Source organism: Danio rerio, chromosome 15 (genome assembly GCF_052040795.2).
Source record: "Danio rerio strain M-AB ecotype USA chromosome 15, GRCz13ab, whole genome shotgun sequence".
Lineage (NCBI taxonomy): Eukaryota > Metazoa > Chordata > Actinopteri > Cypriniformes > Danionidae > Danio > Danio rerio.
Genome location: NC_141035.1, coordinates 3,254,628 through 3,270,000, shown reverse-complemented (window position 1 = coordinate 3,270,000; position 15,373 = coordinate 3,254,628). Strand labels below are relative to the sequence as shown.

Here is a 15,373-nt window from a genome sequence, read left to right as displayed (position 1 = left end):
GTACCGTACTATGACGTCAAACGAACCCAGGTGTGGACCAAAAGTACTAGTGTGAAAGCATCCTAAGTGTGCTATTTGCATTTGGAATCTGTTACTGTCAGCTTTCATGATGAGATCCAAAGAGCTTTCAGTATCAGTCATAAGGCTGAATAAACAAAACAAACCCAACACAGAGAGAGCAAAAACATTAGGCATGGCTAAAACAACTGTTTGGAACTTTCTTAAAAAGAAAGAATTACCACAGAAAACAACAGTGGTGGATGGCCAAGGAATTCTTTACCTGGTTGGCCAGATCAAGAACAGGTGTATAGCTGCGTCCTAAATGGCACACTATGCACTCATGCACTATGTACTTATGCACTTACACACTCAACAGGATAGTATATGTATGTAGTGTCGTCCCAAATGGCACACTAATGTGTTTTTACTAAGCGAAAATTCAAGCCGTTTCCCTGATGATGTTTGACGGTCGCCAAATCGGTGAAATAAACGACCGAATTATCAGATAATATCTGCCGTGAGTATTGCCGCATTCACCATCGGGAGGCGCTAAAATCACTGTAGTAGGAGAATTTTGCTTTCACCATCCAAAATAAATAAAGTTATTCAACATGTGCGTCTGATAGCTCCGCCCCTTCCGCTACGTAAGCAAACATGCGGTCGTTGAGTGCGTGTAGTGTCTATCATTCCACACTTCTTTTTAGCGGCTGAATGAGTGCATCATCCGGGTAATTAAAGTGCACTTATTATTTTTAGAGTTTTCAGTGTGAACACACTACTTACACTATTTATACTACAAAATGGCGTAGAAAAGTGCATAAGTATGCGATTTGGGACGCAGCTATTGTGTGTCAAAGTCAATCAAGAGAAGACTTCACCAGAATGAATACAGAGTTTTCACAAGATGTAAACCAATGGTGAGCCTCAAAATCAGGAAGGCCAGATTAAAGTTCTAAAAAAGCCTTCACAGTGCTGGAACAACATCCTATGGACAGATGAGACCAGGATCAACTTGTACCAGAGAGATGGGAAGAGAACGAAACTGCTCATAATCCCAAGCAGTGAAGCATGGTGGTGGCAGTTTCATGGCGTAGGCATGAATGGCTGTCAATGGAACTGTTTCTCTTGTATTTATTGATGATGTGACTGCTGACAAAAGCAGTATGGATTCTGAAGTGTTTCCGGCCATATTTTCTGCTCATATTAAGCGACATGCTTCAGAACTCATTGGACGGCGCTTCACAGTGCAGATGGAGAATGGCCCAAAGCATACTGCAAAAGCAACCAAAGAGTTTTTGAAAGGAAAAAAGTGGAATGTTATGCAATTGCCAGATCAATCACCTGACTTGAATCCCATTGAGCTTGCATTTCACTTGCTGAAGACAAAGCTGAAGAGAATATGTCCTAAGAACAAGCGGGAACTGAAGACAGTTGCTGTAGAGCAGGGGTCACCAATCTCGGTCCTTTAGGGCCAGTGTCCCTGCAGGGTTTAACTCCAACTTGCTTCAACACACCTGCCTGACTGTTTCAAGTATGCATATAAGACATTGATTAGCTGTTCAGGTGTGTTTGATTAGGGTTGGAGCTAAGATCTGCAAGACACAGACCCTCCAGGAACAGGTTTGGTGACCCCTGCTGTAGAAGCCTGGCAGAGCACCACCAGGAATGAAACCCAGCGTCTGGGTGATGTCTATGTGCTCCAGACTTCAGCCTGTAAATGATTTGCAACCACGTAATAAAAAGTGAAAGTTTGATTCCTGATTATTAATCTGTCCAATTATGTTTGGTCCCTTGACAAGTGGGAGGAACATATGCAAACTGTTGTAATTCTCACAGCGTTCACCAGATTTGCATCCCTCAAATTAAAGCTGACAGTCTGCAGTTAAAGCACATCTTGTTTGTTTCATTAAAATGTATTGTGTTGGTGTATAGAGCCATGGATGTTAGAATTGTGTCGATGTCCAAATATTCATGGACCTAACTGTATATTAATATATTTTCAATAAAGTGGAAAACTAATTACAAAACAATGTAAACTTGACTGACTGCTTCATTTCCACTTCCATCTCTCTGTTCCAGCACGGTGTGGTCTGTTGTGAGAAATGTGTTGCGGACAAACGGTCCTTTGGGTTTCTATCAGGGCTTCACCACCACTATTGTCCGAGAGCTGCCTGGATATTTCTGTTTCTTTGGAGGTTATGAACTCAGCCGCTCCATATTTGCCCACCACATGGCCACAGACAAAGAGCACATCGGTCAGTCCACATCAACAGCACTTCACAAATCACCATTCATTTATCATGTACTCATCCTTAAGGGATAATTTACACAACAATTCAATTCTGCCATCGTTTACTTGCTCTTGTTATAACATACCTTTAAATAACATACCTTGATGGATTAATCAGAGTATCAATTAGCATACAATTTTTGCATAGTCTTCCTCTTGGCCTGTGCTTTTATTTGCATTTTATGCAGATATTATTATCTAGATATTATCATACAGATTTTAATATCATGATGATCATTGCGATGGTCTTACCATATTTGGTGTCCTCAGCAATAAACTATCCATGCACTTGACCCTTCATTAAGCCACACCCAAAAACCACAACCCACCAATCGTGGCTTAGCAACTGTACCTACGCCAGGAGCTCTGTCAAGCTTTCGAGCTGGGGATACAGGCCAAAGCGTTGTGCATATGGATTGTGCAAATCTGATAACCGGTATCCTAAAAGTTTGGACAGGATGGTGAAATTTTTGCCCTTTTCAAAACCAATAACCCAAGAGGAAATATGCCAGCGTGGATCAAGCTCTGTTAGGGGTGCTAAAGGAGCGGAGTTAAGTTAGTTTTGTTTCGATATTCCTGACACAGACATAGACGCCAGTAACTCACACACCTCTTACCCTAAACAGATCTAAACTGTGTGTCCTACAAAAATACAAAGCTTAAAGTTATGTTTCACAGTGGTCTTTTCCCTTTTTTTTGTTTTTTTTTTCGCTCGATATTATGAGCACTGCTCCGTTTAAGCCTTTGCCATAGTAGTCACACTAATAGCAATCATATTTCCATCCGTTTCAAGCTAAGAATATTTAAAAATACATATCAACAGAACAAAACCGAGATATGATCACAATCTGAGCACTTGCGATCAATATACTTCACCCGCAGCTGCTTTTCAGTCATTTATAAGCCTCATGCCCATGTCAGAGCTACAAATCACTGATGTTTTCGTCCGTCTTTTGAAGATTTATACATTGGTGACGATGTTATAGCGGGTTGGTGTCTGCTTTTATATTTGGTGTTGGATTAATATTTGCTGATAGGGAAAGTCTGTTCACTTCTGCTATTAATACTTTGATTTGTGTTTCAACTTATTTATTTCTTCCACTTAACTGCAAATTAGAATAGAAACACACACACAACATAATAGAGCACACAAACATACTGACAGTTATAGGTACTAGGTCAATGATGCTAATGTTCAGCACAAATCCATCAGTTTCCTGTTTCTGGCTGTTCTTTCTATGAATGAACTAACGTTATGTAGAAGCTCTGTCCATGCGTGTTTCCTCGTTGGTTGGTAACGCTATATTTCATTGCACAACATTAGTCTATCGGGCTTTTTGGCTAAAAAAAGTGAAGTCACGGTTTAATTAGTTATTATTAGATTATTTTTAAATGTCACCTCTCCTGCTGTGCATGAACTAAGCTGTTGAATGGTTAGCGTAGGCTAGGCTAACCTAGCTTCCATTTTGATTGAATTATTTTCTAATCGGTTGCTTACTATGTGGTGAATATACCCCTGTAATGCATACTGCTGTCCCTTTTCGTCTGGCTTTCTCGGATATCTCACCTGTTTGCCTTATTATGATTTTTAATTCAAATTGTATTTGCGATCCTCAACAAATTCCCAAGGTCTGGACTTTCGAAGTTTATAAGGCCTGCTAAATAGGTTCTCGGTGGTGGAGATTTTTAATAAGGCTTATCTGAAAGCGGTTTATCTTTTTGTTTTCTACTCAAAAAAAGAGGAAATGTTTATGACTGTGTGTGTGTGTGTGTTTCTACAGGTGTCGTGCCGCTGATGTTCAGTGGGGGTTTTGGCGGTGCGTGTCTCTGGTTGGTTGTGTATCCTATAGACTGTGTGAAATCTCGCATTCAGGTTCTGTCTCTAGCAGGGAAACAGGAAGGTTTCATCAAGACTCTTATGGGGATTTTACGAAACGAAGGTGAGAGTTTTGATTTCAAGATCTGAGGCACCCAGGAATCATGCCGTCTCCCTTGAAACCATAAGTGATTGATCTTAACAGACAGTGACAATAAAATGCAATAAAGATATAAGCAATTTAGAATTATACGGTTCTTTCTGCCTTCTGAATGGTTCTGGGATATGATTATTTTATTTATTATTATTAGATCATGATTATTATTAGATTTAGATGTTATATATTTAAAAACGGCACCAAAATATTGTATTGTAATTCTAAATAATGTAAAAAATGTGCACAAAATAATAATGTACAAAAATGTCAAGAGAACCTATGTTAAAAAAATGCAGGGACAAATTAGCATTTTTGAATATTTTGATGTAGTTATGGAGATGTTAATTTAAATGTCTAAAGTTTTAACAGAAAACTAGAAAAAAAAGAGTAATGTAAAAAATGAAATTAATGCAGAGATGGGGGTCTACTAGTGATGTGGCTACCGCCCGCTGTTTAAATGCAGCATCTACCACCTTGAACCTGAATTTACGTAAAAGCAATATCAGATTTTCATTAGTCTTTAATGGAAGCAGGTGGGCAATTTTGCATAACAAAACGGAGCCTATAACTGCCTCCTTTCATTTTCATTGAAAATTCAAAACATACCCTCTCTTTTGCTGAATATCAATTTTAATAAACAATAATGGCCATTATTAAAGTATAACGTACAATAAGTTTATACATTATAGGAAATAAAGGCAAGCAATCAGTCAAATGTGCAGAATCAGTGTACGTGGTTACATTGTTTAATATTTTAACTTATCTTTGCGCCAAAACACGTTCCCTGAGAACATGTAATAGATTCAGAAGAGCGAAGTCAGGGAATATGTTGTTAGATATAAACAACAAGGTGATTTAAATATCACGTTTATCAAATATAGTGAGATAAGATCCAGGGGTAGATCCTTGATGAACAGTCCGACGTGCACAGCTCTCATCTGGGTAGATGACTGCCTTGAGCTCAGACGTCCACATACGCTGCATCGCATGCTAGAATGTGTGTGTAAGGTCACGTTAGGGCTGCACGATACATAGTTTCAGCATCGAAATCGCGATGTGCGCATCCGCAATAGTCACATCGCAGGAGGTGCGATGCAAACCAAAAAAAATAAAATAAAATTATATATATATTATGGGTGGAGCCTAACCCGAAAAGCGCGTTTTTACCAATACTTATTTCGAACAAATACTTGAAAAATTATTTGTATTCGGGAACAAGAAAAACATATCAAAAAGCTGCGTTTCCTCATGAGACCGCAGTGCATGCCCGCATGAGTGAGTGAGTGAGACATTCAGGAGTCGGGGGGCGAGGTGGGGCCGGGGTAAAAGGTGACTGACGCAGGCTGCTGCTCCACACAGCAACAGAGAAGGCTTGGCAGAGCGAAAAATACTTTACTGCATTACTATTTTTGTATCTGAACTGGGTTCCAGAGGCAGTTTATAAACTTGTAGCGTACTTAAAGCGGAGTTTGATCTGTATATTTTTCCATTACGCTGCATTATTGACGTCTGCAATCTGTTGCTCTCTGTTTACGCAAGTTAACTCTGTTAGCGCGGTAATTAAGACAATAGACTTATGACAGAGTAACGGTAACGTTCAGTTATAAAGGTTAAAACGATGCTTGTGTAGTTGTGTCGAATTGTATGCTCTTATAGGAGTTTTATGGTACGTTTAAATTACTGTCATTTGCAGACAGCAATATATATGCTAAGCTGGTTAACCTTAGCATAGCTTCCCGTCACTTCTTTGTGGAAGAATTTTACAGTCAGTGGTGCAGCAGATAAAACAGTGATACTGCATGTAATGTGTGCAAAAGTAAATCTTAACTATATATATATATATAAATATTGCAATATATATATATATATATATATATATATATATATATATATATATATATATATATATATATATATATATATATATATACAGTTGAAGTCAGAATTATTAGCCCCCCTGAATTATTAGCACCCCGTTTATTTTTTTCCCAAATTTCTGTTTAATGGAGGGAAGATTGTTTCAGCACATTTCTAAGCATAAAAGTTTTAAAAACTTATTTCTAATAACTGATTTATTTTATCTTTGTCATAATGACAGTAAATAATATTTTACTTGATATTTTTCAAGACACTTCTATACAGCTTAAAATGACATTTAAAGGCTTAACTTGGTTAATTAGGTTAACTAGGCAGGTCAGGGTAATTAGGCAAAGTAATGTATAATGATGGTTTGCTCTGTAAATTATATAAAAAAAAAATAGCTTAAAGGGGCTAATAATTTTGTCCCAAAAATGGCTTTTAAAAAATTAATAACTGCTTTTATTCTAGCCGAACTAAAACAAATAAGACTTTCTCCAGAAGAAAAAATATTATTAGACATACCGTGAAAATTTCATTGCTCTGTTAAAAATAATTTGGGAAATATTTAAAAAAGAAAATAAAAATCAAAAGGGGGCTAATAATTCTGACTTCAACTGTGTATATATATATATATATATATATATATATATATATATATATATATATATATATACCGCAGAAAAAAAATATTGCAATGTCAATTTTTTCCAATATCATGCAGCCCTAGGTCACGTGATGTGCGATTTCAGCGGTAGTGTGGATGGAGAGTTGTTCAGAAACGCTTGGTGAAACGCCAGTCTGGACGTGGATCGTATTCATTCTTAAACGTCGTTTTAAAACTAAAACGTATTAGTGTAAATGGGGCCTGACACAGATCACCAGTATTTTAAAAACAAAAATGGCTTCTTCAGCGTTTACTCTGTTTTCAGTGGTTGAAAACACTAGGGTAGTGTGGACAGAAGGCATAACCTGAGCAAAATAGTGCATTTTAAAATTAAAACATATTAGTGTAAACAGGGCCTAAATCAGTTGTGTTATCTGATGGAAAGTGAGCAGATCTCTTATGTCTCCAGGGTTTCAAGGTGCCCTCTAAAAGTAGGGTTATCAAAAAATTGGTTATCTTTTTGTAACAAAATGCTAAGTGTCAAATATGATTCAATTCATTATGCTAAGCTAAGCTAAAAGCCAAATGTTTAACTCTAGGAGACGTAAAATAAGCCTTATTCAAAAATAGGTGTAGTGTTTTTAAAACGGCTGACAAATTGTATAGGAATCCCCCAAACCCCACCGGTTCTTAACTCCAGTGTTTTCCTTTGTATCTGCAGGAGTGGCGCCTCTGTATTCAGGTTTGACTCCTACTATGATCCGCACGTTTCCTGCTAATGGAGCTCTCTTTCTGGCTTATGAAGTCAGTCGCAAGTTCATGATGAAGCAGTTTGATCATTGAGTCCATATCAGTTTTTATAGCCTTTCTGACTTGTTATTTTTTAAGTTTCCATACTGTGTTTTTGTTTACATGTGTCTTTTACTGAATCTTTTAAATGATATGCACAATGAGTGCAGCTTGAATATTTTATATGTGAGAAATAATAATCAAGGCAGGACACTACAGGAGAATAGAGTCAAATAATAATACTATTTTTCCGTGCTTATACAGTTTTTGTCTTGTTTCTACTTCAAATATCTTAAATTAAGAATCGTTTTCTATACAAGAAAGAAAATCATCTTGAATTCAGCAGAATAGTAGTCAACTTGTATACTGCATTTACTGTATGGTGTGTTGTATAGATAGTTGTATAGTGTGTTGTTGAATACTGTGTAAGTCTAGTTGTCTTTTATTAAGGTTTTGTTATAAAGTACATGTCTGAACAACTGTGAAAGCTGAACAGCAGTGTGTGTGACAAATTTACCATAATGGACACAATGTTTTTGACGCTATATAAATTACACTCCTTGTATTGCAGCGCCTCATGGCAATTTAGCCACTGTGATAAATGACTTCGTTTGAATTGTGTGTTGAAAGCTCCATAGGGACAATATACATGGCCAGGCTGCTATAGCCAAACCTTTGGTCACTCGTGCCAATGCCAAATAAGAATTTTGGTGCCAGCAGCCAAAATCTTGGCCTGTGGACAATGTGAAATGTGTATTGTTTTCTGATGAGTCCACCTTCAATGTCTTTCCCACATCTGAGAGAGTTACGGTGTGGAGAAGCCCCGGAGAAGCGTACCACCCAGACTGTTGAATGCCCAGAGTGAAGCATGGGGGTGGATCAGTGATGTTTTGGGCTGCAATATCATGGCATGATAGAGTCTAAGCCGAAGGAAAATGAATGAATGAAAACGTCATCTCTTGCATGGGACTAAGGCCACCTCTTATTTTGCGCGTTTACGCTAAGAGGTAGGGTTGTCTCAATTCTCTATAGCTTGAAGGCGTAGGGCTAAGGGGAAGGGGTGAATAGCTCTTCGAACAAAGATTTTTCAGGACCACACTCAAAACCAAGGGGTAGGAAAATTTCCCAGAATACTCCAGCCACAACGGCAGTATTGCTGAACCCGAAAGTCAGGAGATCCACAATTTTTTTTTTTTTGGTCATTATTATGAATTATTTACGACAAACAAGTACGTTTTAATGTATTCATGACCGCGTTTGTGTTTTAACATCATGCTTTAAAAAAAAAAAAAAACTCTAAATTTCGCGATCTATAATCCATAATAAAAACTCCTGTACAGCAGTCCCACAACATTCTGACACTCAAATACCCTGTCAGAAAAGTCTAGTTGCTGAGAATGAGCTTTTTACAGTGTCTGCTTTAATGTTGATGTTGTTTTGGTGTGTTTACATTGATGAATATGGCCACTGTGTAAATGCACAGTACAGTTATGAGCTTATTGCCACATTAGATTGTTATGATAACATAAAATACGCCTTCAGTGATTATCTGAAGATAAATACCAAAAAAAGCACTACTGTAATGACTACAGCAGTCACCATCGTCTGATCTCATATAAAGCAAGAGATTGCGACGACGTGTGCAGGTGCTGTCCCAATCTTACGGGTTAATTTTGAAGCCCTTCCCCTTAACCCTCGGTTGTAAGGGTTAAGGTAAAAGGGAAGGGGTAGGGGTACAAAAATAGAATTGGGATTGGGGCTAAATACGAAAGAGATCCATCCCACAAATGGATGATTCTGGCCAGGGGTCACCAAACTTGTTCCTGGAGGGCCGGTGTCCTGTAGATTTTAGCTTTTTTAGATTTTTACTAGGTATACTTGAAACACCCAGGTGTGTTGAGGCAAGTTGGAGCTGCAGGGACACCGGCCCTCCAGGACCGAGATTGGTGACCCCTGATCCAGGCAGTCTAACAACGGTGGAGCGGAGCTGTCTTGAAACCACCTGCCCTGGAGCCTTGCCCTTTTGTCTAGGCATTCCTGCATACCTTCACGTGGCATCAACCAGGGAGGTCCAGGGAAAAAAAGCAGTGCTGCTGCTCTGCCCATTCCTGAGAGGGGAATCTCAACAGGCTTATTTCTCCCTACAAGCCTCCATAGCAAGAGGATTAAGACACATTGAAGACCCTGGCTTGTTTGGTGCAGTGGGCCAATTTCTTCGCTGTGCATTTGATATGATTTTTATAATGCTAAACAATTGTAGCTTGTCAGATTGCAAATATATATATAATTTGCTAACGTTCATTAATTGATATATTTTCATTCCTTCGGCTTAGTCTCTTTATTCATCAGGGGTCGCTACAGCGGAATGAACCGCCAACTTATCCAGCATATGTTTTACACAGCGGATGCCCTTCCAGCTGCAGCACAGTACTGGGAAACATCCATACATACTCATTCACACAGATAAACTATGGTTAATTTAGTTTATTCAATTCCCCTATAGCACATGTATTTAGACTGTGGTGGAAACCGGAGCACCCGGAGGAAACCCATGCCAACACGGGGAGAACATGCAAACACAAATGCCAACTGACCCAGCCGGGACTCAAACCAGCAACCTTCTTGCTGTGAGGTGACAGTGCTAACCACTGAGCCACCGTGTCACCCTATGCAAATGTATATATTATTTCTTTACAGTACAGTTGTTTTTGTATCTCAGTAGAGATCATATATGTGAGACTTGCTCTGAAGAACAATCTACACCCTTGCAGAGAACCCTGAACAAATAAAACGCAAGCAGATTTATTTCCACTCTGACACGTGATATTGCTGGAGTCAGGCGGGGGTTTCCTCTCCTCATGGGACAGCGAGCGCACATTAACAGCTTCTGTTACCTGCTGCTGTCTGCCATAACAGCACATATAACACCCGTGTTGCTCTTCAACATGACCACCGTCATCAGGGTTCAAGACCGCGATACAGTGAGCAACAGACCGATTATACAAGGTATGCCATCTTAAATTTATTTGTGAAGTTTTTTTTACCAAAAATATTCAGTTATTTCTATTATTTATTAACCTTTATTTTAAATTAAAACAATAGATATAAAGTCTAAATTATTAGGCGTGTAATTTTTTTTTAAAATATCCCCCGAATGCTATTTAGCCGACATTTTTCCAACACATTTCTAAACAACAGTTTTAATAACTAATTTTTAACTAATTTATTTCATCTTTGGCATGATGACAGTGCATAATAGTCTTCTTGTAATGTTTCAAGACATTCGCATTCAGCTTAAAGCGACATTTAAAGGCTTAATTAGGTTAACTAAGCATTATTCCAGCCAAACTAGAACAAATACGACCTTTTACAAAAAACAAAAGTATTATAGGAAATACTGTGAAAATGTCCTTCCTCTGTTAAACATCATAAGCGCTAATCATATTACATATCGACTGTGTATCTATGCATTTGGATTTATTGTATAATAGTAATTCCCCATGGTGACAGTGTTACTGTCAACAATGCATAACTGTTGCAGCGTGATGCCGAGTGCGTGAGTCAGTAGGAGTGTCTCGGGGTATTTGATATGTTTATCTGACATGCAATCCAGGGTTTAAAAGAAATGTAATATCCCTGTAATGTCAGTGTGTGGTGCAAATAAAGCGTTTACGATAAACTAAAACATCAGATACACAGATCTACTTTATTCAATTCACCTTTATTTCTATAGCGCTTTTACAATGTAGATTGTGTCAAAGCAGCTTAACATTGAAGATTATAGTGATTTGAAACACTATACTTTTATATCTGTCTAGGAGTTAAAATATACTTTATAATTTTTTAAGTCGTGTAATTTTATTAACCTAATCTTTCAACATAAATTTTAGAACTTGTGCAAACATATGCCTATTGGTTAACTGTAGTTTTCTCACCGCTATAATCTTCTTGGTATATATATATATATATATATATATATATATATAAAAGGTATTTGCAAATGTTTAACTTTTAATTAAAGTAAAATAACTTGTGTTCAGTGTTCAATCACATTCAGGGGCTGTTTTCAACCAAAAATGAAAAACCTTGTAAATCTGAAAACGCTACCATTGTCGGGTCTTTGTAAACATCTGAAAACAGTCTTTAAAAATTACGACATGTTCATGTATGTTTTTAGCGACAACAATGTACAATGGTGGTACTGTTGTTGTTGCTTAAGGATTTGCTAACTATGGATGGGACAATAATCGGTTTCAAGGTTTACCCTGCTGAAAAATCCAGCTTAAACCAGCCCAAGCTGGTTGGCTGGTTTTAGCTGGTCAACCAGCCTGGTTTTTGAGGGGTTTTGGCCATTTCCAGGCTGGTTTCCAGCCATTTCCAGCCTGGTCTTAGCTGGTCAGGCTGGAAAATGACCAGCTAAAATCAACTTGACCAGCCTGGTTTAAGCTGGTTTTGGCTGGGCTCCCAGCCTGGCTAGGCTGGTCAAGCTGGTTTTAGCTGGTCATCTACCAGCCTGACCAGCTAAGAACAGGCTGGAAACCAGCCTGGAAATGGCCAAAACCCCTCAAAAACCAGGCTGGTTGACCAGCTAAAACCAGCCAACCATCTTAGGCTGGTTTAAGCTGGATTTTTAAGCAGGTTACCGTTTGGCAAAGTCAAAATTTTAAAACCACTAAAATGTTTTTTTACGACTATTTTATTTAGTTTTTTTACAGCAACAGTATCTCCAGCAGGAAAGCACCCTCAACATCAAAGCTACTGATCAGCCCACGATTTTAAAAACATTTGAAAAACAAAATGGCTTAACATGCTGTAGACCTGAACAGTACAGTGGCTTACATCCAAAGAAAATCCAAAGATGCCTTTTCAAGTTAAACAGAGATCGTCTCAGGTTACCACCAAAATCCATGGTTCCCCAAAGAGAACAAAACGACACGTCAGAATTACGACACTATGGGAACACTTCCTGTTTGTCGAAGTCCTGAAGCACGTGTAATCACGTCATGTTGCGGCAATCCGTGACGTCATACCAGGAAGCTTTATAAATCCTGGGCTTGTCTTCAATTTGTGAAACAAGCATCCAGGCATGCAGAGAGTATGGCAACGAGACGCAGCGTCTTGTTCCCTTCGGAGAACCATGGTTACGGTCATAACCGGAGACGTTCCCCTTCAGGGAACTCAACGCTGCATCAGAACTCAAAAGCTTTGGGAACACAACTGACAAGTGCCCTGGTGACATGTCCATTTCAAGGCACAAAAGTTTTGGAAAAGGATCTAAAACCAGTTGATGAAACTGGATGAAGGTGTGAGGGGTAGACCTTCCTACTGAGGTGGACACATCGGCAAGGATCTTGCAGATAATATGGCTTTGCAAGCTGCCATACCTGTGGTGATGGGACCTTTTGTATCCAAGTGAGATAGCATCTACTATCCACCTGATCAAAGTTTACTTGGATGCAGGGGAACCACAATGAGAGTTTCCACATAGAGTGAACAACTTTTCTGATCTACACCACAGGGCAGCACTGTAGTTGTAGGTGTCCAGAGCCCTAATTGGGCAAAGCAAAATGAAGCTTTTCCTGGTCTTGTGACATGAAAGGAGGCAGATGGAAGGCCTGCAGCACTTTATTAATTGAACGATGTTAGTAGGGTCCTTAAGTCCATACCCCACCCTGGGGTACAAGAACGCCCAGACCATTCCAGGGGCATAGTCAACTTTAGAAGTTGCCACTGACAGGGCCTGTAGATCACCCACTCTTTTGAGGGAGGAAATTGGCAATAGAAAGACGGCTCTGAGTGTCAGCATCCTGTCTTGACACGCCTCAAAAGGTTTGAAAGGTGCTTCCTACAGGCGCTTGAGCACTATCAACAGACCCAAAGTTAAAACCCTGGTGCTGCTTGGAGGCCACAGCTTCAGAGAGCAACAAAAGAAACATACCACTAGGGGGTTTCTCCTTAACATGTCAGACCGATTGGCCGATATGGTCAACATACACTTTTAAAGTGGAGGGAGACAGCCCCATGGAGAAACACTGTTTCACATGGCCAGGGCTTGATGGCAATACCGCATAACCTTAACCATGCGAAACAGATTTCCCCTTTGGAAAAACTCCCTGGATTTGAGCCACCACTGTAGTGGTGTCATGTATGTGTGTAATATATATGGAAAGTCCTAAAAATATTTACTGTATGTTTTTTAGATGATAAACCGCCCTCAATGGGATGCTTTGGCTGGTTAATTATCATCATCGCCATTATTATCACCATTGGTTTACTTCCCATTACAATATTTATGTGCATCAAGGTAAGAAAAGCACTAGCATGATGGTAGTTCTCATAGATCAGGGGTGTCCACACTCGGTCCTGAAGGGCCGGTGTCCTGCAAAGTTTAGTTCCAACCCCAATCAGACACACCTGGGCTAGCTAATCAAGCTCTTACTAGGCATTCTAGAAACATCCTTTGCAGTGTTTTGTGGCAAGTTGGAGCTAAAATCTGCAGGACACCGGCCCTCCAGGACTGAGTTTGGACACCCCTGTCATAGATCAATATCTTGTTATTATTATGTGTGTAAATGATGACTGACAGCAAGTACAACACACATATGGTTTGATTATAGATTGTGCAGGAGTATGAAAGGGCCGTGATCTTTCGATTAGGTCGTATTTTGGACAAAAAACCAAAAGGACCAGGTATGACAAAGATTTTCAGTTGAAGATTTTTGGACTCAATTTAACTTTTGGATTCTATTCATAAATAGAGATACTGTATATTTTAAATGCATCAAAATTAATAAAGAAATGTACAATTAAATAGTCACTAATCAAGAGCATTCTCGTGTACATTTCTATATTAGTTATACATTTGTTTTCCAGGAATTTTCTTTGTGCTGCCATGTACCGATTCGTTCATGAAGGTGGACTTGAGAACTGTGACATTTAATATTCCTGCTCAAGAGGTATGCATAATAATTCATCTTTAATTTAAGGTATTATAGACAATATGTATAAAAACTTATTTTTAATTTTTATGTAATATTGTTTTATTGTTCATTTAATCTTATTTTAAATCTAATTTTCAATGATCTTACAACCTACTATATGTTTTGAAAAATTTATGGCCAATCTGTATGATTTTGCATGATCTTGTTTATTAAATGTTTATAATAAATAGAAAAGTTAATCTGAATAAGAATGTAAAAGTTAGCATAAGTCCGTATGTGTTTATGTGTCATCAGTTTTTGACGAAGGACTCCGTGACGGTGAATGTGGATGGTGTGGTGTACTTCCGTGTGTTTGACCCAATCTGCTCTGTGGCCAACGTGTCAAATGCAAATCAGGCCACACAACTTTTGGCTCAGACCACCCTGAGAAATGTGCTCGGAACAAAGAACCTGTCCGAGCTACTGTCTGACAGAGAGGGCATCTCAAACAGCATGCAGGTACAGGCAACTCCATCCTTTCCAAAATCACCGTTTAATCCAATACCACTGCAGAGCCCCTTCTGTGGGCAAAAATTCTGTTGATGTTAGAGGGCAGAGTAGAATAACCTGACTGATTTGAGTGGACAAAAAGGCAACAGTAACTCAAATAATAATGCAAAACAGCATCTCTGAACAGACAAAAAAAATAAATAAATAAACTACAACAAATAAAAGGAAGTCAGCTAAGGATTTAAAATCAAATTCAGACAGCCTCACCAAATCTGAATAAGATTGGATAAAGATCACTTGTTCTGGTGAGTCTTAATTTCTTCTGCAACTTTTTGTTGGTAGGGTCAAAATTTGGTATTAACCACGTGAAAGCCTCCTACCCTGCTGAAAAAAACAGCTTAAACCAGCCTAGGCTGGTTGGCTGGTT

General features: G+C 38.7%; 3 protein-coding genes and 1 long non-coding RNA gene across 8 annotated transcripts in view; 2 read left to right on the top strand and 2 right to left on the bottom strand.

The window, feature by feature from the left end:
• slc25a15a (solute carrier family 25 member 15a) overlaps window positions 1-8,104 on the top strand; it is a 29,496-nt gene extending 21,392 nt beyond the window's left edge. For 3 of the 4 annotated variants that reach the window (XM_087283346.1, XM_087283348.1, XM_087283347.1), the window contains 3 exons: window positions 2,080-2,255; window positions 4,072-4,230; window positions 7,449-8,104. In XM_087283346.1, coding sequence (XP_087139472.1) covers window positions 2,080-2,255; window positions 4,072-4,230; window positions 7,449-7,570 — 457 coding nt within the window. In that variant the 3' untranslated portion in view covers window positions 7,571-8,104. 4 annotated transcript variants of the gene reach the window in all.
• rcbtb2 (regulator of chromosome condensation (RCC1) and BTB (POZ) domain containing protein 2) overlaps window positions 1-15,373 on the bottom strand; it is an 824,162-nt gene that overhangs the window by 684,505 nt on the left and 124,284 nt on the right. The gene's annotated exons all lie outside the window — the stretch shown is intronic.
• Window positions 1-15,373, top strand: part of stoml3a (stomatin (EPB72)-like 3a) — a 149,659-nt gene that overhangs the window by 131,644 nt on the left and 2,642 nt on the right. The window contains 5 exon segments of one of the 2 annotated variants that reach the window (NM_001098750.1): window positions 10,402-10,522; window positions 13,717-13,820; window positions 14,134-14,206; window positions 14,390-14,472; window positions 14,752-14,955. In NM_001098750.1, coding sequence (NP_001092220.1) covers window positions 10,462-10,522; window positions 13,717-13,820; window positions 14,134-14,206; window positions 14,390-14,472; window positions 14,752-14,955 — 525 coding nt within the window. In that variant the 5' untranslated portion in view covers window positions 10,402-10,461. 2 annotated transcript variants of the gene reach the window in all.
• LOC147833556 (uncharacterized) overlaps window positions 310-15,373 on the bottom strand; it is a 486,957-nt gene continuing 471,893 nt past the window's right edge. The window contains exon 4 of the long non-coding RNA XR_015508973.1: window positions 310-841. This is a non-coding gene — a long non-coding RNA (uncharacterized LOC147833556). The remainder of the gene's footprint in view (window positions 842-15,373) is intronic.